This window comes from Chanodichthys erythropterus, chromosome 4 (assembly GCF_024489055.1).
Source record: "Chanodichthys erythropterus isolate Z2021 chromosome 4, ASM2448905v1, whole genome shotgun sequence".
Taxonomy (NCBI): Eukaryota; Metazoa; Chordata; class Actinopteri; order Cypriniformes; family Xenocyprididae; genus Chanodichthys; species Chanodichthys erythropterus.
The window spans coordinates 3742239-3768353 of record NC_090224.1 but is presented as its reverse complement, the minus strand read 5'-3'; the positions used below and the strand labels follow the sequence as shown (position 1 = coordinate 3768353).

The 26115-nt window shown below is 36.2% G+C and overlaps 1 protein-coding gene across 1 annotated transcript; it reads right to left on the bottom strand.

Annotated features, from left to right (window-relative positions):
* Window positions 1–1334: 1334 nt before the first annotated feature.
* Window positions 1335–26115, bottom strand: usp46 (ubiquitin specific peptidase 46). The gene is made up of 9 exons (XM_067382957.1): window positions 25789–26115; window positions 18668–18748; window positions 16878–17091; window positions 10304–10545; window positions 9286–9362; window positions 9083–9166; window positions 8225–8422; window positions 7791–7869; window positions 1335–4925 (listed from the first exon to the last, which is right to left on the bottom strand). The coding sequence occupies exons 1-9, from the start codon at window positions 25822–25824 to the stop codon at window positions 4824–4826; spliced, it is 1113 nt and encodes a 370-aa protein (XP_067239058.1). The 5' UTR covers window positions 25825–26115; the 3' UTR covers window positions 1335–4823.

Genomic DNA, 26115 nt, shown 5'->3' with positions numbered 1-26115 from the left:
GATGTTGAGCATTTTATAGTACAAGCACTGTACAGACTCAATGCGGTCACTGCACAACTTTTTTTTGTGTGCAAAGTTACATTTATTGAGTGTTATGATAATCCCTGCTCCCCCTCTAGCTGTGGAGAGTGGCAGGTGAAAAGAGAGCATGACAGCTGAAGAACAAAAGCACATCCCTCCATCACACAGGATATGAGTGCTTGATTAAACCAGGTTATGGTCCACAAACAAGAGGAAGTATAAAAGAAACAAATCTGTCAAGGACTTCCTCTCTCTCTCTCTCATACACACACACTTCACCCTTCTTCATGCTGATCAGCATTTGACGCACATACTGTGATGCATACATGTTCACACTTCAGTTAAGGTTTTACCCCCCCCCACACACACACACATGGGAAAACGAAGGACATTGATTTTCTAGGACAACTCTCCCTGACTCGCTCTGTTGCAGGTGTTTTTTCATCTCATGTACGTAAAGATGTCACGCATGTCCCTTGCGTTCACACACACGTTTGTTTTTGTGAATTGTGGGGACTTTCCATAGGCCGCAATGCATTTTATACTGTACAAACCGTACTTTCTATCACCCTACCCTACCCCTAAACCTAACCATCACAGGAAACTGTGCACACCTTTATTTTCTCACAAAAAACATCATTTATTTACATTGTGGGGAGTTACGGTGGCTGGTCCCCACAATGTAGGTGAACTCAGGTTTATATTACATCGTGGGGACATTTGGTCCCCACAATGTAATATAAACAAACTCTCACACACACACACACACACACACACACACACACACACACACACACACACACACACACACACACACACACACACACACACACACACACACACACACACACACACACACACACACACACACACACACACGTTTGTTTTTGTGAATTGTGGGGACTTTCCATAGACTTCAATGCATTTTACACTGAACAAACTGTACATTCTATCCCCCTACCCTGCCCCTACCCCTAAACCTAACCCTCACAGGAAACTGTGAAAACTTTTACTTTTTCACAAAAACTCATTCTATATGATTTATAAACCCATTTACATTGTGGGGACCGCTGGCTGGTCCCCACGATGTAGGTGAACTCAGGTTTATATTACATCATGGGGACATTTGGTCCCCACAATGTAATATAAACAAAAGCACACACACACACACACACACACACACACACACACACACACACACACACACACACACACACACACACACACACAGTCACACATCTCCCTTAGGAAATCCCTAAAAATGTTTGTTGCTGTTGATGCATCAGCATTTTAGTCACATAAAGGACCTTCTGTAAACAGGATTTTCATTTCTCGTCATTTCGGTCGCTCAATGAAGCTATTCTCCTCCCTTTTCACTCCCTCGCCCTGCTGTTCTCTGCACAAAGCCTTTTGTGTCTTTGTACAAAATTGCCATCTTATTAGTCACAGAAGTGGGAAAAAGCAGAAAAATAATTGAAACAAACACAGTGAACAAACAAAAACAATTAAAAATCACTGCAGAGCCACAGCTGATAAAGTTGTGTTTCATTTATTGAGGAAAGGAAAATAAACCAAAAGAATCTCATTCAGGATTCCAGTTCCTACGAGAAACCTTTTTGGTTCTGCTATGATAAAGTGCACTTACAGTTATCACACTTTCCATTAGAGTTTGAGTCCTGGTATTTTTCTCTCAAACAAACATTGTACATTTCTTTTGTGGACCTAAAAAATACACAAATGAAAAGAGGACAAAACCGACAGGTGTGTTTTTGCATACAAGGTGTGTAACTGTGAAAAGTGACAGTCGTCTAATAGGTTATCAACATATCCAGATGTTCATGTATATGTGTATGTTGGGATTCAATCCACAGTAGTAAGAAGTTACAGTACTTTTAGTTTAGGCTACTCTACAGAACAAACTTCAAAATGATCCAGGTCTCCATAAGGGACCGGACAGAAATAATAAAATCTCCAATAGTCAACAAGCTTGTAATTTCTTCATTTGCAACCATGACTTCCCCATGTGAATAATAGGTCCTTTTTAATAGAATCATTTAGTGTTTTAAAAATATAATTTATTTCTAACCAATATGCCTACATAATATTTATGTACAGCTTCATGACACCGAGATATCTCAATTTCATTTTCCAGTATGAAGGACTGTGAGATTTTCCCACCACAATTTTGGCACATTTCTGTTCATTTTGATCACTGACGAACCAAAAGAACAGGCATGGGACAAGAAACATGGTCTTAGTACCACTAAAACATCTTTAAACAACCACATATGCTCCTCTTTTTGAAAAATAGCAAGTGTCACTGGGGAACTGCGTATGAAAAAACTACCGTCCAAATAATCACTCAGCATCTGTCGAGCCTCGGGAAACAACAGGACAAGCACAAACGCTGCATAGTCAATCTCACATTGTATTGTTACACAGTGTTCATACATCTATATTGCATGTAGTGTGGCTTAAACATATAATTACATATTATAATGATTCTTAGGAGTGTGAAAATACAAGTACCACAGACTTAGAATGGGCTCAAAAACGCATGTGGAGAAATGGGTGAATCTGGAAAACACTTAAAAAAACAAAACAAAACAAAAAACACCCCCCCCCCCCCATCACTTATTCTACTGTTACACTGAATGAGCTGTGAACGGACAGAAAAAGGCAAATAAATCATGTATTTCAGTTGTGGGACATTTTACAGTATTTCTGAGAGAATGAAATGGTAAATGACCATTAGATATTCACCTAAATCAAACAATGACATTAAAAAGCTATACAATGAAGAAACGGGAGTACCGATCAGTTGTTAGTGTTTCTGTGAGCTTAGTTTTTTAAAAATGTGTAGAAATGTTGGCGTAAAACGAGCATGGAATGTTCATCTTGTCCCTGTATTGCACCTTGTTTCCCTTCTGTGACTATTTCAAGTCACTCTCTCCCATTTATATACAAAATTAAATCCCAAAAATCAGGATTATCAAGTACATTTCCCTACGGTCTTCAATAAAGTTCCCCATTTATTTGAAGTCAGATGCTCTCAGTACAACGTATAATAAATAGTAAAAGCCCTCTCAGATAAACACCACTCACCACAAAGTTGAAATGTTCTTATCGTAACAGCGATGTCCTATAAGATACTTCGATAAGAACTAAAGCTGAACTTGACAGATCGCAATGAAATAATCTCAAGGCTGCTGCTGTTGAATGTCATATCTGTGTCCAAGACTTAACACCTCAAAGTAATGATAAAATTAAATGCCACATCATCTAACTTCTAATAAATGACCAGGGACCAAGTTGCAACATGTATTAAAGTGATAGTTCACCCAAAAATGAAAATTATCCCATGATTTACTCACCCTTCAAGCCATCCTAGGTGTATATGACTATCTTCTTTCAGACAATCACAATCAAAGTTATATTTAAAAATATCCTGGCTCTTCCAAAAGAAAATGCAAAAATGCATCCATCCATCATAAAAATAATCCATACGGCTCCAGGGGGTTAATAAAGACCTTCTGAAGTGAAGCGATGGGTTTTTGTAAGAAAAATGTCCATATTTAAAACTTTACAAACTAAAATAACTAGCTTCCAGAAGACAACTGTACGCATACTGCGCAAGTCGATTGGATATTTTTAAATACATCTCCAATTGTCTTCATCTAAAAGAAGTCATATACACTTAGGATGGCTTGAGGTTGAGTAAATCATGGGATAATTTTCATTTTTTAAGTGAACTATCCCTTTAAGAAAAAGAAAAGATGGGAGGTCAATCATGGATTCAACCAACTAAAGCAGAATCTAAATCTATGTAAGACCCTTACCTATAATGGAAGTTAGGTAACAACAGTGTTAGATAATAATGCAAGGGAGACAAAAGCAGCGTTTCAGCCTTGCAATTCTGCCCTTTTTCTTTGTTACTGGAAGAGATTTCAATGTGACAACTTTTGAGAACTCTCTTGGTAACAAGACTGCAACTACTTCTGGATGAAAAGCAAAGTCACTTCAGAGCAGCTGCCTGCATTTACTGTTTAAATGCAGACACACACACACACAAATACACTCACTCATGTAACAGACTGCTCAGAATTATAATCCCACAACATGGTGAAATCCAAAACAAATTGTCACACAGTGCAAACAGCCCCTCAGATGACCAAGACTGAACTAGGATGTGCGGATTCACCAGCTACTGGGTAAGTGTTGTACGAATGGAGGACTGATGGGTGGGAATCACAGTACAAAACATTTGAAGTAAAGCCAGGGATCTTAAGCCAGGGATCAAGAGAGAGAAACCCTCTTCCTGGTTTCAGATACCCAGGATGAGAGGCACTGACCAATCAGAAGCAGTGACTCTTGCTAGAGTACCAGGACTCATTTCTCCGTTTGTAGCTTTTTGATTCCTTCAAGTTTTCACAAGTATTGTAGTTGTATATGTTGTGATTTTTTTCATTGTGTTGCTTTTGTGTTACTTATTGTTGTTTTGTTTATAAAGTGCCTTTCAGATGCAGGTGACTGACTTGAGGGTCAGATTTGAAGATGTGATTTATTCCCCCAGAGTGCAGCGAGATTTAGGAGAATGGGACTTCTGGGAAATGTCATATTGGCAAATAGGGTTAAAGAGAGCTTTTGGCACACAGTCTCAGCTGGAGACCATAAGTATGAGATGAGGAAAAGGAGAAGGATGTGGAAAAGGAATCTAGCGGATGTCATCTTCACGTATACCGTTCCTTTTGATCTCTTCTCGTGATCCTCCTCAGCTCTTCATTTGTCACCCCTCTGCTCCTTCATTCTCTGGACTGATAGAACAGGATGTATCCTGACTCAGAGTTCTTGGAAATGTCAGAGGTCAAACCGTAAAACTCCTCTATCGCCTGTGCATCGATTTTCTGTGAGACAAATAAAATAGATACAAGAAAAAGATGGTGAGAGAGCAGGAAGGAGGAATTTTATTTTCTGCATGCATTAGGGTTTATTTTGTCTGCATACTAGCATTCAAAAGTCTGAGGTCAGTAGGTTTTTTAAGTTTTTTAAAGAAGTCTCTTAGGTTCACCAAGGCTCTAGTTATTTGATCAAACATACAGTTAAAAGGTGCATTATATAGGATTTCTGTCTGCTAGAGGTCGCTAGAGGCCTATTCAAAACAAAGGCTTAGCTTGATGACGCCAAGTGCGGAATCTTGGGACATGTGGTCTTCACCTCAATGGACGGTGCAAAAGAATAGGGATGTGATTATTAATGTTACTGTAGTATGAAGCAGAGCAGGACCGAGTGTTGTGGGAGCTGAACGAGGCTGATGGAGTGATGGTGCAACACACGCCTCACGAGCAGCAGAACTTTATTTATTATGTCATAGTCGCCGGCGCCGCTTCTCCGGTCATGAGTATGAGGTAACGCAGCTCTGTTTATCATATTAGATACATTTGAGTGTGTTGAAAATGATGTTATAACGTTACTCCGTGCGTTCGCTCGGCGGCTGATGTGAGACACTGCGACACACTGTAGTAAGATAGATTGATTTTAAAACATTATTTTAAATGCTGAATGGCTTGTGTTGATAAATGGCATGCAATTAATTTTAAAATGTATTGTATGATGGAGAAAATTCTGTATTACTGTTACTAAAAATAAAGCTGCATCTGATTATGCTATGTTAGCTACTTCACAAAATAGTGTTTTTCTCTGAGACATGGTAAAGCATGGTACTCGCAAAAAATCAAGAAAATTAGATTCAAACAATAAGACTAAACATGTTGAGCTATATAACAATAATTAGTTTTCTGTTTATAAATATATATAAACAGTTGTTCCCTTGTCTATTGAAATGTGTAATATATTAAAGCGTCTTTGGTGTTTCCATGGTTTCCCACGGAAACCAAGGGTAACGCGGGTATGACGCAATTGACAGGCGACTCCTTACACATCCTGGAGCCTTTGTTAAAATCGTGATTTTCTCATGATTTACAAATAGTTGGAAACATTTGAAATATTGTAAGCACTCAAGTGAACAAAATATATAAACACTGGCCTAGTGGTTTTTGGATATTTTACTGCAAAAATCTTACATATTGCACCTTTAAAGCATTATTACAGTTCAATAATAGATTTTTCTGTTTTAATATATTTTTAAAATGTAATTTATTCCTGTGATGACAAAGCTGAATCAGCATCATTACAGGCTTTAGTATCACATGATCCTTCAGAAATCCTTCTAATAGGTTGTTTGCAATCACGTGGTTCTGGTGACGCGCGAAATACCGGTGGAGGGCAAGCAGTGGAAATTAGAATGGAAGAGATGGAGAAAAGTCCTTTCTTTGCTGGTTTAGAAAGGTATAAACAGAAAATCACAACATATGTTGGACATGATCGTTATGTTATGAAGAGGAGCGACTTTTCCACTGAATTGAAAGGCTTTCCTGCCATCGAGGAGTTAGATATAGAGAATGTGAAGCTGCCGTCACGCCGCGTTCAGTTTTAGTCTGGGTTTGTTTCTATTGCGCTGCCTTTCTGCTAGTAAAGTTAGAGCAGTATTTGATTTTCTGTCGCCATTGTAGGACATTTATGCTGAATCGAGAATCGCAACAGGAGCTCACGTCATCGTTCATGGAAAAAAATGGACGGTGTAATACAATTGTTGCCTTTTATACGTGTAAAAACACACTAAGGGAAGCTGGTAGAGGAGGTGACGGGAAGACGCAGTATATCAAATCTAATAATGATTTAACCCACTCCCTATCACTCAATAAAATAATCACATAGCTGAGTGTTTTTGAAAGTGTTGTCTTTGCTGTTGAATCGACTTCTGTCAGCTTGTTAAACATTTATTTATTTGGACATTTTCTACCATATGACGGCTGAAGCAGCAGTGTGTGACACTGTTCTCATGGTAACCAGATCAACATTATAAATGGAATACTACAAAACTGAAGTGAAAATACCAAATTATCATTCAATGGGATAAAATAGCTTCCCTGCAAAAGATACCATGAAGAATGTGAATATTTAACCAAGTCAAAAATAAGGTAAGCAGGTATCCATATTCATTTCAGTATCAGCAGACGCAAAACGCTATTAAAGGCAACAACTTTTGAAGGTAAAAAACGATATAAGTTATAAAAAATGGTATAAGTTATGTAAACAATATAAACACCTTCTGGGTTCTCGATTGTATCAATTTGAGCAACCATAAATGATGCAAAACATATGAATTTTGAGTTTTTGATAGGATTCCTATAGAAAAATCACTCCCTGCCCTCCAGACTCATTCGCGCTGCTGCTGTGACGTCATGTGCAAACAACCTATTTGCTGATTTGGTGCTCAAGAAACATTTTGGTAACACTTTATATTACAGTGTCCTTGTTAAATGTACTTACTATAGAAATAACAGTAAATTGTGCATAATTATACGGAACCACCAAACCCTTATCCTAACTCTGACCCTATAGTAAGTGCATATTTATTAATGTTACAGTGTAATTATACATTTTATTACATAGTAATAGGACACATTAAAATAAAGTGTAACCAGAATTTCTGATTATCATCAGTTGAAAACAGTAGTGCTGATTATTATAATATATATATATATATATATATATTATATATATATATATATATATATATTTATATATATATTTATATATATATATATATAATATATATAAAATTGTATGTTCTTTTAAAAAATCTGACCCTAAACTTTTGAACAGAAGAGTAATAAATATATAGCTATAGATATAGAAGGTGTGCATACCTCCACAATGTCATCATCAAACAGCAGCCAGAAGCCGTGACTCTTCACGATGCTGATGTAATGCCCTCTGTTTGGGCCACTAATACACACAGAGGCAGAAAAAAAAAAAAAAAAAAATCAATTAATATTTTAAATATTTGGACACTAAACATTTTTCAGTATTTTAGCATAATGAAGACATAAAAACAAAAAATGTATCTATTTTTTCTTCACATTTATCTTTCCTGATAAATACATTATTCTTGAAGCAAAACCTTTACCACTGTGGTGTATTTTCAGACTACGACAAATATATTCATAGCATAGTGCATTGAGACTCCAACTGCTTATAACGTCAATATTTATAAAATATGACTTAATGTACCTAAATGGCAGACTGTGGCAGACGGTCTGTTTTATATGTTGCAGATGTGCGTGTTTGACAGTTCTCATACCTGCCACAGTGAACCACCACAGCGACAAGGTCGTACATGCGGTCTAGGTTGACAGCGTCAGCGGAGGTGTTGAAGAGGCGGAGCTCCAGTGGAAAGACCACACGGTAGCTCAGTTTAGTGTACCGATGCAGCTGCTCCATGTACTTAAAGCGCTTCAGATGAAGAGCCAAGATCATGGGCAACTTCTTCACACGCATACTGCAACACATACACACACAATCACAAAAAAATTAAATTAAAAATAAAATAAATAACTGGCACTTATACTTTCACATTACAGTATCTAGAGCAGCATCAATGCTTTCCCCCCCATACACGTGACGGTCACCGTGATTTTGCCAAGTAAGACATCCTGGACATCTTTTGTTGATCCTGGAACAACATTCCAATCAACCAATCAGATTTGAGGGACAAGTTTATCATTTATGTCAAGTTTAGGCTTAGAACCTGGGTTAGGTGCTTCCACATCATTTCCCTCTGATTTTAGGGATATGTTATGGGAAGTTATGGGTAGGGTTAGGTTTAGGGGTTGGAAAAAGGTTAGGACTAAATTTTGGGATAAGAATGTTGTTCCAGTATCAACAAAATATGTTGATCCAGGAACGTCTTACCTGTCAATGTAAATTTTATTGTGTAAATACAGGCCACAAATATACTTTATATTACAAAAACTACATTTTTAAAACAAATCGCACATACAAACTAATTCTGGAACGGTTTGTAATGGATGACTACCATACTTTTGAAATAGTATGTGAAAAATTAAGTAATGATAAATGTTGTATAGAGTATATTCTACATTTTTTTCCACAACACAATTTTGCACATTTAATTATCCAGATATTATTGTGAAAATACCGTTTCTGTGCCTCTTGTTTGCTACAGCACGTCTCACAGTAGTATTTATACTCACTGCACAGGGTCTCTGTATTACTGAAGTCCCTGTAAAAGCCATCAGAAAAAACACACATCTACTAAAAAGCATGAACACAGTGGGAAAGAACTGGTTTTGTACATCAGCATGTGTGATTATTGTTACGTCACTGAGCGTGTATGTTTACCTGAGACAGTGTGTTATTGAAGTGTTCTGCTCAACATCTACAGACAAATCCAAAAAGTCTTCATCCTTGCTACTGACCTGTAAAAACAGAGGGCATTTGAGTTCACTTACATATTAAGGAAGAAGAGAAAACACATCTATGCCCCACTCACAAAACCTCTTCAGAGACTCTGATCTCCCTCCCCACAGAGACAATCTTAGTAATCAAGCATTTTAGAGGGGGAGAGAGGGAACTCATTTCTGCAAAGATGTTCATTACGCATGTTGGTGACCCCTTTCTACGGTCTCCTGACTCTCCTGACTGTCTCCTGTTGTCTTGCACTTATTGTGAAAGATGTGTTAAAGTACTGGCTTGTGACAGCGTGTTAGCACTGTCGAGTCGAGTTGAGTGGCAGTGTGTTAATGCAGAGGAAAAGTAGGTTAATCAACAGAGAAGACTGAAAAGTGGGCCACACGGCAGAGAGACTCTTTCTGCAGCCAGCAAAGTTCAAACAATTGACCGAATGTTGTTGTATAAGAAAACTCACAATGATTTTGCAAAAAAACCAAACAGTCCTTTTGAGGCTGTCTAACAGAGACGAGTACTCTATTTTTCTAAAAATGAAATACAGTTTTGCTCATACATTTACATATCCCTTTTAGAATTTAGATGTTTAGCATTTTTAAATAATTTTTTTTATATCAAGTTTATGTACAGTAGTATTGCCCTGAAGAAGCTGCATAACAGATATTAGTATACATTTTATAAGGCAAAACAATAACTTAATTTTAAACAAATTAACAAGAACAAAGGTTCTTTATATTGCTTGCAGCCTTTTGTGATGTTTTGCATTAATAGCATTAATAGAGTAGAATATTTATTTTGTCCAGTGGAATACATAGAAACATCTGTAAAATAGCTTCAATAATGAAACATCTTGCAGATTCTGCCAGGGTTATGTAACAATTGCAGAACTGCACTTCAACAACATTTGCATCTGTGTATGAAGCAAACACTTGAGGTTACACAACACGCATACCGTCTCACAGTTGAGACAGCGTGTCTCATTGGTCAGCGTGCCCTGGAAGATATCGTGAACCCAGGTGGGCTCGGCCTTGTTCTGTTCCGGCTCGGTGTCCGTAGGGATGGCAGTGCCATTGTTCTTCAGCCGTCCATTCTGTTTCTCCTGTTTCTTCTCCTCTTGCAGGATGTCAGCCACCGTGTTCAGCAGGTAGTTCAGGAACTCGTGGGCATCTTGTTGCATGTAGTTATCAAACAGGTCTATAGGAGAAGCCAGAAAATTTAACATATGATATAAATCCTGCAAATGACAGTGATGGAACTAAGTCAGTTCACTTGAATTCACTATCCATTTTCCATTGATCTTACTATGAAAGATTAATCTATGCAGATATTTCATTTTTACATTTTACATTTAATTAAAATATTATAACTCAATCTTCCAGTGAAGCAATAGGCTTCTCTCTGGTGATTTATGCCAGACTTCTCCAATCATTTAGTCCACTTAAACCCCACACCTTTCCTATAATGTACTGCAAGCTCGCATTCAGATCTGCCCCAAATTTAATCAACAACCAGTGGACAGAACCAAATTTGTGGCCTACTTTCCCCCCTTTTTCATTTATCTGTTTCACTTGAATGTACAGTCGCAACCAAATTTTATTCAGACACCGTGAACATTTAATTTATTATTACAGTTTATTCACTATAGTTTAAAAAAAATGGTAATATATTATGACAAGATCTCAGAGTTAAACTGTCAGAAAAAAATAATCTTAATTATGTCAGATAACACTTAAGCAAAACATGGTCAGGTCAAAGTGTCTGAATAATTTTTGGTCCCAAATTTGTATCAGTTTTACTGATAGTCCACTGTATGAAGAATTTTTGGGTATAATATGTCACAGTTTACTTTATTTTGCTATCCTCACTTACATAAATTAACTATAGTGTCCTGCACCCACAAGTAAAAAAAAATATATAAAAAATTATATAAATTATATAGTGTCTGAATAATTTTTGGTTTGACTGTACATGACAATTCGACAGAAAATATTTCTCGTTACATCTGGTTCACTGCAACTTCTCAAGTAGCTCAATCAATTTAAATGGGGAAAACTGAAATCTCCAAAAAGTGTTTTACAAGATTATGTTTCAATAGCATATTATATCTGACAATAATGGTCTTGTAAATTTAGCTTCTTTAGCGTAAATCATGTTAAAACCAGGTATTTTTCAGGCTGTTCTACAACACAAATTCTGGAAATGTTGGGATTTTTTTTTAAATTTGAATAAAAATAAAGTTAAAAGACTTTTAAATCACGTGAGCCAATATTTTAGTAGATAATAGAACAGAAATAACATAAAATGTTTAAATGGAGACATTTTACACTTTTATCCACTAAATGAGTTCATTTCAAATTTGATGCATGCTACGGGTCTAAAAAAAATTGCCACAGGGGCAACAAATTGCTAAAAAAGCAAGACATTTTGAAAAGATCCAGCTGGGAGAACATCTAGCAACTAATGAGGTTTATTGATATCAGGTCTGTAACATTATTAGCTATAAAAGGGATGTCTGAGAGATGCAGAGTCTCTCAGAAGTTAAGATGGGCAGAGCTGTTTTTAAAGATTGTGGAATACTTTAAAAACAAGTTCATCAATGTCAAATTGCAAAGGCTTTGCAAATCTCTTCATCTACAGTGCATAACATCATCAAAAGATTCAGAGAACCTGGAGAAATCACTGTGCATAAGGGACAAGGCGGATGCCCATCTTTGGGCCCTTAGATGGCACTGCATCACTCATCTGCATGATTGTGTCAATGACATTACTAAATGGGCCCAAGAATACTTCCAGAAACCACTGTCAGTAAATGCAATCCGCCGTGCCATCTGCAGATGCCAACTAAAGCTCTATCATGCAAAAAGAAAGCCATATGTCCTGTGGGTCAGACAAGACAGAGCAGGTTACTTATGATACACTCAAAAAATAACTTGTTGGTCTAACTTAATTCAATTATGACACCTATTTCCACACAGTTGAACTGATTTATTTGAACTTAAGCTAGGTTAATTGTACTAATGAGTGAAATTCATCCTAATTGAATGAGATCACACCAGTTTCATTTGACGTATTCTGTGTATTTTTCCTGAACATAATTCATTCTTGTTGATCCAACCAGTGCTGTTTTTTTTTTGTTTTTTTTGTTACCATCATGGTGAAGATGTGCGCTTGTGCTTAGGTTTTGAGTAGCTGTTGTACACAGACATACATGTTTCATGACCATTGAGAGGGGAAAAGCTGATGACCATATGTAGACTGTGTAAATTTTGTGCTGGCCCTCAAACTAATTTATTTATATTTCTATAAAAACTAAACTAAAATAACTCTTATTCATATGCTAAGTAACATTTATAGCATGCAAGTAATGATCAGATAAAGAACTTCTCATTACTGGCTTGAGCACAGTTAATGCTCGTTGAGAACAATATAAATTTGCTTTACGTAGCCACCTAGAGCCTAACCACAAGGTCTACACTTCAGCATAATGGTAACCTCAAAAAATCGACATAACATAAACTCTTTTAAATGTCAAATATAACTGAACTTCAAACTTTAAAAGGTATTTCCCTTTACTAAAAGACACATTAAACAGCACTTAAGTTCAACATTTACTGTCCCAATCTTTCCCTACGCAAAGCATGCTGGGAACTAGAAATCCACTGCCCAGGTTCAATCAATGCAACATAAATGATTCATGTAGTCCCAACACAAATGGTTTAGGTTGACCTGACATTTTGCAAATTTAATTTCATTTAACATAATACAATTGAGTGCGAATGCCAATTAAGTAAAAAACTAAAGATTTGTGTTGGTTCAGCTTATTTTATTTAAATAAACTGAACAAGCAGCTAGAATCATTTTTTTGAGTGTATTAAACAAAGTCCCAGCTTTCAAACTGTGTAGTTTTTTTAAGAAATTCAAACAATAAAAATCATTTTGTGGCTCTTTAATGTGTCGCGACCGGTCGTGACAGATTGCTGTAGCGCCTCAGCTCAAGAGGCTCGTAAACCGATCATCTCTTCCTACTAGTTCATGTATAGCATCAAATAAACATGAATGAATATGAGAAGGAATGTTGTTTCAAACGCGGAAAGACGTCAATATACACAATTTTTCAAGTTTAACTCCACCGAGGTGAATCTTCTAATTACTGACTGCTTTGTCTGACAAAATGGCAGATTCTGCATTCTGATTGGTTAGATCGCTTGTCAATCAAACTCCCTGCGAAGGGTCAATTACTTCGAAGACATGTTAGGGTTCTTTAGAGATATAATGTTCCAGCAAGTCTGCTTAATCAATTACCAAAGAAGCATGTCAAAATTATTCAGGAAAATAAGATTTTCTTATCAAGGTGATAAAATGTTGTGCAGCAAAAATGAGTACACCCTACTAAAAGTTGCTAAATAAAATGAAATAAACATATTCTGGTGTAAGTTTAAGGCAAAGTTTGATCAACAGGTAAGTATGTTGAACCAAAACATTTAAAAAGAAGTAGTTTCTTGACTATTAAAAGTGTTATATAGCCCACTGAATCATTCTCAGATTTAATGCTGACAACAATGGAACCACTTGGGAGAGAACTGTCAGGAGACTGACTTCTTAGCACAAAAGAAACAATGTACAAGAGGATTACCAAATCATTGTTTTAAGTGTGAAAATATAGCAAAAGTAACACAGAAATTCAAAAACAATGGACTTGACAAGGCCCCTGAAATAATCAGGCCTTCATTTTAAGCTTTCATTTAGTGATACGGGATTTTTTTTGCCAGACAAAGCAGGAGAAATACCAAGCGAGTGTCTCAGAGCCAGTAAAAGCTATGAAAAGAGTTACTGTTTATCTCACAGAGAAAGATGTAGCCTGCAGAAATGGCATGCATTGTTTGTTGTTCTCACTGGAACTACCTACTGTATCCAAAGCACAATAAAGTCAGTTAGCCATTTCCGAAGCCCATATTTACAAAATATAGATTTTAGAGGAGGAGTACAGTGAGAAGTGCCTGGTTCCCACAGAAAAGTTCAGTGGGAAAGTCAATGGACGTCAAAGTGGAAAAGTGTCAGACGAATCCAAATTTGACATTCTTGTTGGAAATCACGGACACCGTGTCCTCCAGGCTAAAGAGTGCCTGGTTCCCACAGTGAAGTTCAGTGATAGTAAAGCTCTTATATAGGGATGTATGAGTGCTGAAGGTGTGAGGGAGTTCTGCATTATCAATGCTGTCATGAATTCCCACACCACTGTGTAATTTAATACACAAACTTGAAACAGATGTTACCCTTTCCTCATTCCCTACATTATTAGGCATTTTTTTCAACATGACAATGAGAATTGAGAATATGTATTCTCCCAAGGTGAAAAACCATCTGTGGACATGTATTGCACTCAATCTTAACACTCAAGCGCCTGTGGGGGATTCTGTAGAGACGAGTTGAGCAACACTCCTCATTAAAGATCAGGGCATTTAAGAAGCTCATCATCCAGGAGTTAAACAGGACAGATGTAACAAATTGTCATGAACTTGTACACACCGTACCAAGAAGGGTCAGAGCAGTATATTCAAAATTAAGGAGGGCATTCTAAATACTAGAATATTATACATTTGCTGAATTAAATCTAAAACAAAACAAAAATTGGCACATTTACTTATTTTATGACTATTAATGACATATATTTCACGTCTATTTCAGTGAAGGACTTGTGTATTTCAGCAGGACAATGCAAAACCACAAACTGCAGCTATTACCTGCCTGCAGTCCAGGTATTTCACCTATAGAGAAAAAAATATCAAAGACGACCACAAACTCTTCATCAGCTGGAAACCTATATCAGGCAATAATGAGACCAAACACCAAAACTCCAGAAACTCATTACCTCAATGCCCAGAAGTCTTCACTCTGTTTTGGAAAGAAGGAGATGCTACACCATGGTAAACATGCCCCCGTCCCAACTTTTTTAGACCTGTAGCAGGCATCAAATTTGAAATGAGCTCATTTTGTGCATAAAATTGCAAAATTTCTCAGTTTAAACATTTATGTTATACATGTTCTATTGTGAATAAAATATTGGCTCATGTGATTTGAAAGTCTTTTTTTATTTTATTTGAACAAAATGAAAACTAAAAAAGTACCCAAATTTCCAGAATTCGGGTTGTAGTTAAAGTGCATGTGCATTCTGGAGACAGCAAACTCTATTATAAAGGTGACTGACTCTTGTAAATGAAAGATAGCACTTCCATTTCCCCTGTGAAGGCAGCATTTTGGACATGGTGTGATCACATGAACTTAGAGGAGCTCTATGGTCACACATTTGATCACAATGTTGGTACATGCCATAGCATGTGCAATCATACACCTAACTCTGTGCAAGTGTAGCTGGTGAAGTGACGTCTCTCTGACAGAGGTCTGTATTGTTAATTCATAGAGAGGGCCTTTTCTGGAATGAGACAGAAGAACAAATCCTCTTTTATACTACATATTATCCCTCCCCTCTCCCTCAAAACACACACACCTGATCTGTTACACCTGCTTCTCATTCAGCATATCACACAGAGGCTTACTGTTAGTGCGCACAGATTTGATTTTTCACATAGTCCCCTGTCTGAACACCAGCTACAGCTCTATTAGTTGCCTAAAAACTCACGTTAAACTCATCTTCACCATCAAACACTTTATATTGGATACACAAGCACATTTTAAAATTCTCAAACATTCTGTTTCTGAGGATATTTTAGAAGTTTTGTGGGATTCTGGCTTGACAATAGATGGCTTAGTCATAGTAGACACCATATTTACCTTGATGTGAAAGAAAACGGGGACAGAAGTACAGTCTGTTCGGTATGTCTTACTTTTGTGAATGTGTCGATCATTCAGTCAACAATGAAAACATGTTGATTCTCGAATGTTCAGGAACACAAAATTAGATGGATAGAGCCAAATATGACATCTATTCTGATTAAGATCAAACAGATCGCAGTTCAAAAAAAGATGAAGGAAGGAGCTTCATTTAGGAAAGTTGTTTTGGTTGCCGCTGAAGCTTCTTGATTCTTTTCAAGGAGGTCTATAATACCTGGAAGGAGCAATCCATTACCATTCATCTCAATGGAAGCTGCTCAAAGAATGTATGTGATTTCAAATCTGCCAATTTGTTTATGGGCGCTTAGTTGCTGATATAGGTTTTGAGCCACCTAAGCTGTGAATGCAAAAATATGTCCTAATGATGCTGATTGGCTGATGGCACCACAAGAATTAGGGTCCTATGATTTGCGAGATGTGGAAAATGTGGACGGAATTGTAAGTTTTATGAATTAATTTGATTACCACAGTTTTGATGATGAATTTGTATTAAATCATAAAACCATAAATCGTATGAATCCTGAAAAAATGAAAAAAGAATTTGGGGAAAAATAAAAAATAAAACAGAGGGCCCTATTATTGTTAAAATTTCAATAAATCACTGTCAGTTGACATTAGACATGCTTTTTGATTATTAAAATTTAATTAAACCCTTCAGGGGTTAACTAGGCCCTCACCATTCTCCTTCCGCAGACGTGAGATGAACTTCTTGGGAGGGATCACGCCCACCTTCTTCTTCTGCGTGGCGATGCTGTGGAAGAGGTCAGCCAGACAGGTGAGAAGGTTCTCCTTTTTTTTCTGCTGGACTTTATACGCCAACACATTCTCCCTGAACGGCCGGCAGAAATACAGAGCCTGCAACACTGAGTTACAGTAACATGTGTTCCCAAACTAGAGAAAAAGACAAAGAAAGAGGAATTCATTTAGGTTGAGCTAATCAATTCTTGAGCGGGAAACAAACAAAGAACATTTGGGATGCAATTAAATCTATGAACCCGGGAAAAATCTGGAACATTCTATGCTGGAGGTGCGCCGGGGAAGAAGCAGACACGGGTTAAACAAACGTGGATCTACATGAGACATTTACAATCAAGAGAAACTCCCTGCTCACAGCTAAAAGCAAATCAAAGGGCTGAAAAAACTAATGGTGGAATCATATGCTCTTTAAAACATGACCTGCACAGGCTGAAAGAGCAGCACTTGCTGTTACTGTGACAACAGAGCATTGTTTCCCTTCTAAAGGCCTTTTCCTGTTCATACACACTGACAATGAAGTTGTGTTAGGGGCATTTTGGCATTTTTATTGACAGTGGAAGCAGAGAGATGACAGAAAATGACCGGAAGAAGAGGGTAAGGATCATGTCATGACAATGACTGATCATGAATAAACAATAATAAACCAATTTTTTTTAAATAACTATGTTTACAACTGGTATTAAGATGAAAAACAAATGGAGAGCATCAGCTTTCGTTTCTGCTCTGATAGCTGCAAAACCTTGCCTAACACGGTGAGTGTGTGATAGAAATCAGGAATGGAAATCATAGATTATCCCTGATCCCTATATTGAGACAGGACACAGATTCAATCTTGCATCTCCTTCATGAGTACCAGTATGTAAAAGCATGTGCGCTATACAATAGGTCACGCCTTCAGCGAAGCCATCGTTTTTTATCCAGCATCCTAATATACACTCAGACACATAATTTGATTTTATACTAATCAGTTCTCTCATTAAGTACCTTAAATTGCTTTGTTTTTTTCCCATCACTTTGCAATGGCAGTAAATCTTTAATTAAAATTAAAGCAGTTTTGCTATTCTCATTAGAATCTCCTTCGAACCTAAAAAAGGAACAATAATAATAATAATAATAACTGTGACCTAATTTTTGTGGTTCTCCTTCTAATCTAAGTTAATAGCAAGAAAATAATAACTGTGACCTGATTTCTGTGGATCTCCTTACTGAATTTACTGTTCTGCCAAAACAAGAGGCAGCTTGACCTGAAAGATTCAACTTTAAGTCTGAACAGTAACACGTTCATTAATCATACCAGCTGTGCTAATGGCAGCAGGAATAAAAACTGTGTTGTCAAGCCTCCCTGTTCTGCAGTGAAAATCACATGCTAATATATTTTGCAGAAGAGTACAAATAAACCGCTCCCTTCTATTGAAAATAACAAATTAAGTGGGCTGCCAAGGGTTGTGAACTGTGCTTTTCCACCAGTTCAGTGAAACACTTAAACTGGCTGTTTTGTTCTGATGTTGTGGTGTCCCTCAAATTTACAATAATGTTCTTAAGCAAGACAACATGGTATGATAACATGAACCTTTGTATTTTACAAAACAAATATGCAAACTGTTACCATGTGTATATTTTTTTGCTCCCTAACCAGGTCTTCACAACATCTGGCTCACATGTGAAGCCGTGTGTGTTTTAGGGTTAGTCTGGCGCTGTGTTGGCTACTTACGTTGACCAATCCAAAGTAGTGTTCATTAATGGGAAACTGCTCTGGACCAATGTCTTTCTCCAGAGCAGAGGCATTGGTGCCCTGAAATGACAGAAAGAGAGGGGGAAAAAGACAAACATCTGTTAAATATTCATGCTTACACATAATATTTAAGACAAAGTAAGAACACTTACAGCTATAATTATATTTTAAGTTGTCTGTTTAGAAAAAATCTTTTTCCTAAAACTATGTGCCGACACATGAAATATTCCTCACATTAAAGGTGCTAAAGAGGATCTTTTCGTCGACTGAGAATCCAAAGACTGTTAGTGAGTTTTTTAAATGAGCGCATGCGTAAGATCAACCCCCCTCCTTCACAGCTCGTTTTGAGGGAACGCCTCCCAAAACTCGTGCATGAGTATTGGAACACGAGTGTTTACCACCGGCATTCACTGTGTCGTGTTTTTTGGATTCATTATGTCGGACTCACCGCAGGTAACTCATAATCTGCAGTTGTTACTCCTGTCTCCTGACAAAAACATTGCATGCAGCGCCTACGGAGTGTGGAAAGTTACTGGAAAGCGCAGCAGTGCTCGTCTCTCACAAGGAAAGTCACGGCAGTGATTGACAAGCCAGAGGGCCAATCGTTTATGCGATGATCGCGTAAACGATTGGCTGATGTTTTTAAGGCCCTACCTCGTGCACAGATAATGTATATTTATATTATTCCTTTCAGTTCACCTAATAAATAGTCTTTTATCAGTTAGTAAAGACAGTTTCAAGTAATATTGCAAAAATGTATAAAACAAAACATCCTCTTTAGCACCTTTAAGCAACCAAAAATGGAAGTATTAGAAACAAAATCACAATGTACCTTCACATTTTTTTGACAAGGGCAGATTGACAGATAGCTGGAGAATGACTTATCTTGTATATGATGCTGCAAGTTACACAATGACCCGTTTGTTTTGTAAAATATTTTTATTTTTATAATATTACAGTCTTATGTAAGACATAATTATATCCGGTAAGCATTCTCAATTCACTCATCACTGGAAAGTGTGGCAAACAGTGTTAATTTAGTATTATTTATATACTATTATAACTTATTATTTTCATTTTAAATTTTGTTTACGTTCAGTAATTTTGTCATGCTTAATCTTACAATTTAGATTTTGATCTAGGCTAGTTACAGAGTCTTCTAGAAAAAAAGTCTTTCTCATACATAACTATATCATTCACAATATGCAGACATGTATTTGATTTTGGAGTCCAGTCCATTCAAACTGGTACTCTAGGATCGAGTGTTGCAATTGTCCAATTTATCAGCAACCGAGTGACGTGACATTTAAGTTGTAACAGAGCTACACAAAGCCTTAATAATGGATAGAACAACTAAGCGGGAAGTGATGTTGGATAAGAATCCATGACTGAAATGTAACTGAATCAGCATGACAAGCTCAGAGTTTTACTTGGGCCTCAGTACAAAGAGGTTCCAATCGTTTTCTCTTAATACCAAAATTACATGATTACATGAAGTTACATGAACCCTTTACATTTTTTTCAAAGAACTATACACAATATCTTTAAAACGTTTGGGGTCAGAAAATACATATTTTTCATGCTTTCATAATTTTATTCAGCAAGGACGTATTATATTGACCAAAAGAGTAGAGCAATAAAGACGTTTATGTTACAAAAGATTTCTATTTCAAATCACAATACAAAAAAAAGTGATGTTCTTCTCAGTGTTGCCAACTGCTTTCAACTGAAAGAAGCTAAAACTGGTAGCTAAATGTAACTAGATGACATCATAATGGCAAATTCATTGATCTATATAAATATGAATATAGATCAGTAGGCAAAATAAGAATCTAGATAAGGTTTGTCCAAGAAGTTAAAAAAAAGTCTCAAAAGTGGCAGTGAAGTCACTAAATCTAGTGACAATATCCCTAAATTGGCAACACTGACTCTTCCTCAGTATTTTTGTCTCATTTTCCAGTGCAAATTTATAAAGTTTTTTTAATAAAGATGCATTTACTGGAGGAGATGATACAAAATAAAATAAAATGTGAAGTTTGTTTTGTGAAATTGATCAAAATGATGTGAGTTTATGCTTAAAACAAGAACAAATATCTGATAAGAAGAATAAACTTTTCATAACTCATTGGCAGATATTTTTTCTTCTTTTAAGCATAAACTGACTTTAATTTTGCTCGGTTTTTCAAGACTTCATTTTACATTTGCATCTCAAGTAAATGTATCATATATGTTTGTATTGGATATTTGTATTGGAAAACAGGACAAAAATACTGAGGAAGATAAGCCTTTGCAATGAATTCAATGAATTCATTGCAATGAATGCAACATTTAATGCTATAACTTTATGAATTTCAGACTTTCTGATATAATTTGTGTAAGAGCGAATTAAGACTTTTAAAGACCCTTTTAAGACCCCGATGAGCATCAAATATTAGAATGATTTCTGAAGGATCATGTGACACTGAAGACTGAAATAATGCTGAAATTCAGCTTTGTCAACACCATAATAAATTTTAACATATATAAAATAGAAAACCTTTAATTTAAATTGTATTAATATTTAGATTTCACATTCGCAATATTTCTGTTTTTACTATATTTTGGTCAAATAAATGCAGCCTTGGTAAGCATAAGAGAGTCGTTTCAAAAACATAAATTTTACCGACCCCAAACTTTTGAACAGTTGTAAATTGCTGCCCTTTTATAACCCAACATATCTCTGGATGACTCTGAATGAGCAGATCAGGTAATGACTACCACAATTGGATCCAGTATCAAAGTCATACACCAGTAAATTCAAGACCATGACTGACAGTTGAAAGATGGGAAATAGTCCCTCTCTGTTTCTGTGCATTGTCTAGTTTAGTGTTATTAACCAGACCGAGACAGCATCCTTTTTATCTGTAGGAAATTTGAATCCAAAGTCCTTCATTTCCAGTACTAAAAGATCTTTTTTGCCTATTGAAATATAAATACGGCATTGTGCAAGATATTTTTGCCAACATTTGACTTTAAATAGGGGTCATTTTCTCATTGTCTGCATACAATTGTCAGCTAAGCCATCTTATGTTTCTGCTTAGAAACCTTCCACAGCACACAAAAGGGCACGTATACAAGTACACACAAACATATTGCCAGATATGTTGCCAGACGCATGTTCTAAAACTAAAGTACAGGTAATAGACTCATGTTTTCAAACTGAAGGACAGGTCTGCGGTTGTGCACACCAAACGCACACTAAAAGAGACCAATTAAGCAGTATAGAACATTGAAGACATAAAGGAGAACATTTCATTAGCTTGCCTTGTATCCATGGTCAATGAGCCACTACAAGACGTGGCCCCAAACAAATGCCGATGAACAAATGAACCCTGTCCGTCCATTAGTTACATAACCAGCCCTAAACAGCAGTCAGACGTTAAGTCTGAGCCCCCTCATGCTGGCAATAATTCACTCTTCATGTTCCTAACCACATCTAGCTCAGGCTGACACAGCACCTGCAGTTATCTAAGGATGTACAACTGACAGTGGTTAGAGGTTCAGGCCAATTTCAGGCAATGAAATATTCAGGCAATGTCAGATATCCCACAGTGAAACTGCAGCATTATTTAAAATAATGGGCTCTGCTCCCTTTAGCCATCTTAAACCCCTTAAAAAAAAAAAAAAAAAAAAAAAAAAAGCATACAGAGAGAACAATGAAAGGTATGAGCTCTTTTTTTTTTTTTTTTTGCTGTAAAAGTACTTTACTTATTATGATGGTGATACTACAAATCTCCAGAAGCCATATGATAGTTTTATGTGATGAACAGACTGAAATTTAAGTCATTATTCAATCTTGATATCTCCTCAGGCTAACCTTTGCATGGTAATGAACACTCATGACAGAAGTAGTAATGTCATATTCATGAACAGATCGTTCTTTAAATTTTTAATAAATCGGTTAATCTAGTTAAACTTAAACTAAAACAATTAAAAAGGTTTAGGCAACTGTAATAAAGTTTAAATAAAATAAAATAAATAAAATATTAGATAAAAATCTTAAACTTAAAACGAAAATTAGAAACGTTGCCCTGGCTACTAACTGTCTGAAATATTTATATAAAAAAAAAAAAAATAATAAAAAAAACAACTACTTAAAGCTACAATATGTAAATTTTTCACCACTAGAGGTTGCCTATTCAAAACAAAGGCGTAGCTTGATGACACTTTGAGCGCAGATTCTTGGGAGATGTTGTCTTCACCTCACAGTCAGTGGAGAAGAATTGGGACGGGACTCGGGCAGAAATCATGTTCATGGATAAGATTATTAACGTTACTGTAGTATGAAGTAGAGCAGGGCCGAGTGATGTTGGAGCTGAACGAGGCCGCTGGAGCGATTGCTAATGATAGATGAACACGACACACCTTGCGAGCAGTGGAGCTCTCATTATGCCACAGTCGTCGCTTCCGCTTTTCCGGTCGAGTGTATGAGGTAACACAGCGCTGTTTATCATATTAGAGACTTTTGACTGTAAAAAATGGTGTTATAACATTACTCTGTGCATTCGCTCGGCGGCTGCGGTGAGACACTGTTGCACACTGCAGTAAGCTAGATCGATTTTAAAATATCATTCATAAATGCTGGATGGCTTGTGTTGATAAATGGCATGCAATTAATTTTAAAGGATTAGTTCACTTTGAAATAAACTTCTGCTGATAATTTACTCACTCCCATGTCTTCCAAGATGTCCATGTCCTTCTTTCTTCAGTCGAAAAGAAATTAAGGTTTTTGATAAAAACATTCCAGGATTTTTCTCCATATAATGGACTTCAATGGGCACCAAAAGGTTCATGGTCCAAATGACAGTTTCAGTGCAGCTTCAAAGAGCTTTAAACGATACCAGACACCTTGTTCTGTTCTGCGATGCGCGTTAGTGATGTCACATAATACGCAATTATGTTGAAAAGGTCACGTTTGATGTTTCACTAGATAAGACACTTATTCATCGTCTGGTATTGTTTAAAGCCCTTTGAAGCTGCACTGAAACTGTCATTTGGACCTTGAACCGTTTGGTGCCCATTGAAGTCCACTATATGGAGAAAAATCCTGGAATGTTTTCATCAAAAACCTTAATTTCTTTTTGACTGAAGAAAGAAAGACATGAACATCTTGGATGACATGGGAGTGAGTAAATTATCAGCAAAAGTTTATTTCAAAGTGAACTAATCCTTTAATACATATTGTATGATGAAGAAAATGCTGTATTAGCCATTTGACAAAATAGTTTTTTTTTTTTTTTTTACAGGGATGGTAAAAGCATGGTACTCTCGGAAAATCAAGAAAACTAGATTTAAGCAATAAGACTAAACGTGTTGAGCTATATAACAATAATTCGTTTTCTGTCTAAATGTAACTAAACAGTTTTTCCCTTGTCTAATAAAACATGTAATATATTAAAGCGTCTTTGGTGTTTCCATGGTGTCTACAAAATAAAAGCGGAAACCGCCATTGACAGGCAACTCCTCACACTTCCCGTATCCTTGGTTAAAATCGTGATTTTACAAATAGTTGGAAACATTTGGGATATTGTAAGTACTCAACTGAACAAAATATATAACACTGGCCTAGTGGTTTTTGGATATTTTAGTGCAAAAATTTTACATATTATGCCTTTAACAAAGTTACTAAAATTTTACTTAAAATAAAAAGAAAACCGAACATGTAAAAATTAAACTAATAAATTCTATAACAGTACATAAACAATTAGGGATGCACCATCATGGAAAGTTTGGCTAATACCAAAAATTCTTTATATTTGGAAGCTGATAACCAGAAAAATGTATATCAATATTTAGATTTTGATATACAAGATTTAGTGATTTAGTATACTAGCTGATAAATCTAAATCTTGATATACATTTTTCTAGGCCTGAAAACAGAAAACAAACAAATACAGTGGACAACTGCTTTTATTTTAAAACCTTAACTGCAGAAAATAAGGAATCTAGAATCTAGATCTTTCTTTTCCCAAAATCATTTACTAAATGTAGCCTACTTTGAACTAGTAAAAGATCCTTACTTTTTAAAATTGATTTTACATTCCTATGGCAAAATTGGGATTCTGATATCCTCTTTTTTACACAGTGAAAAACTTCTAAAGCAAGAATAATCTGCTGTATGCTGATGTGTCGCGTCACGCAGGACACACCAATCAAAACCCTCAGTGTGCTTCGGAAGTGGTTCAACCGGAGGAAATCATTTATCTGCTTTAATTAATATATCAATATAATATTCTTATCTGACCGATAATGACAACATTACAAATAAACATTTATCGGCCGATACCAATATGGCCGCCAATAGGCTACATAGTGCATCCCAATATATAATACTAAAAAAACTCATCTAGGCTATAAACAAAAATGAATCAGACATATTCTCAATCGCTTGATGCCATTCCAACAGCTCAAAAAAGGTATCATATGGTGCCGTTTCAACCTTTTTGAATTTTAAAAGAACCAGTCTCCAGTCATTCTAACTGCATAGAAAGAAAGAAGTGACCTGTATTTGTAAAATTTACGTTTTGGGTAATTTCATTCATTTTGGGTTAACTATTCTTTTACAAGCAGATTTTTAAAACACAATTATCTTTCAACAATTTTTTGTGACATGCTTAAATTTTAAAAATGACAGATCAATACAAAGAGAGTAAATGTCTATGCAAAGCACAGTCACTCATATACATTTTAGGAAGGAAAAAATTACAAACAGACCCCTTAAAAACAGATTAGCATACTATTTTATCACTGAGACTGTTTTATCGTTTAAAATGAACAACACTAACGAATTACTAACCTGAGCTATCAAAACATAAAGAGGGCATCACTAATATTGCTATATTTCCCTTAGATAAAGTGATATTTATGCAATTTCTTACACTTTCAGTCTCGGTTTATTATTTGAGCATGTTAATATATCTAGTTATGACAGATGCGTTCATTACAGGGGTGATCAATGCATACATCAGCTCATAAATGAGGTCATGCACCTGATTGTTAGGAAAGCCATTCAACCATCATTACGTAATAAGAGCTAGCCAACGCAGTATCCACTCACTTACCATATTACAAATGGAGGCGATGTTTCTGACAGTCATTTAGTTTATAAGGTGCCCCTCGTTGCCATCTTTATGAATTAAACATGATTGTAGCAGCAGTACACTGACAGGCCAAGATGCAATCCCAACCGAGGACAGCAATCAGTGACCATTCAATCCCCGCTGCTCATACAAAGTGCAAACAAAGCGAGAGATAAACGTCTACGGCTTTCATCTATTTGTTTTCTTCATGGTCACTGCAACTAAGAATAAAAACACGGGATATATTTATTGTAAACATCTTTGCCAGTTGTACGTACTAAACGAAATATTCACATCCTGGATTAGCGA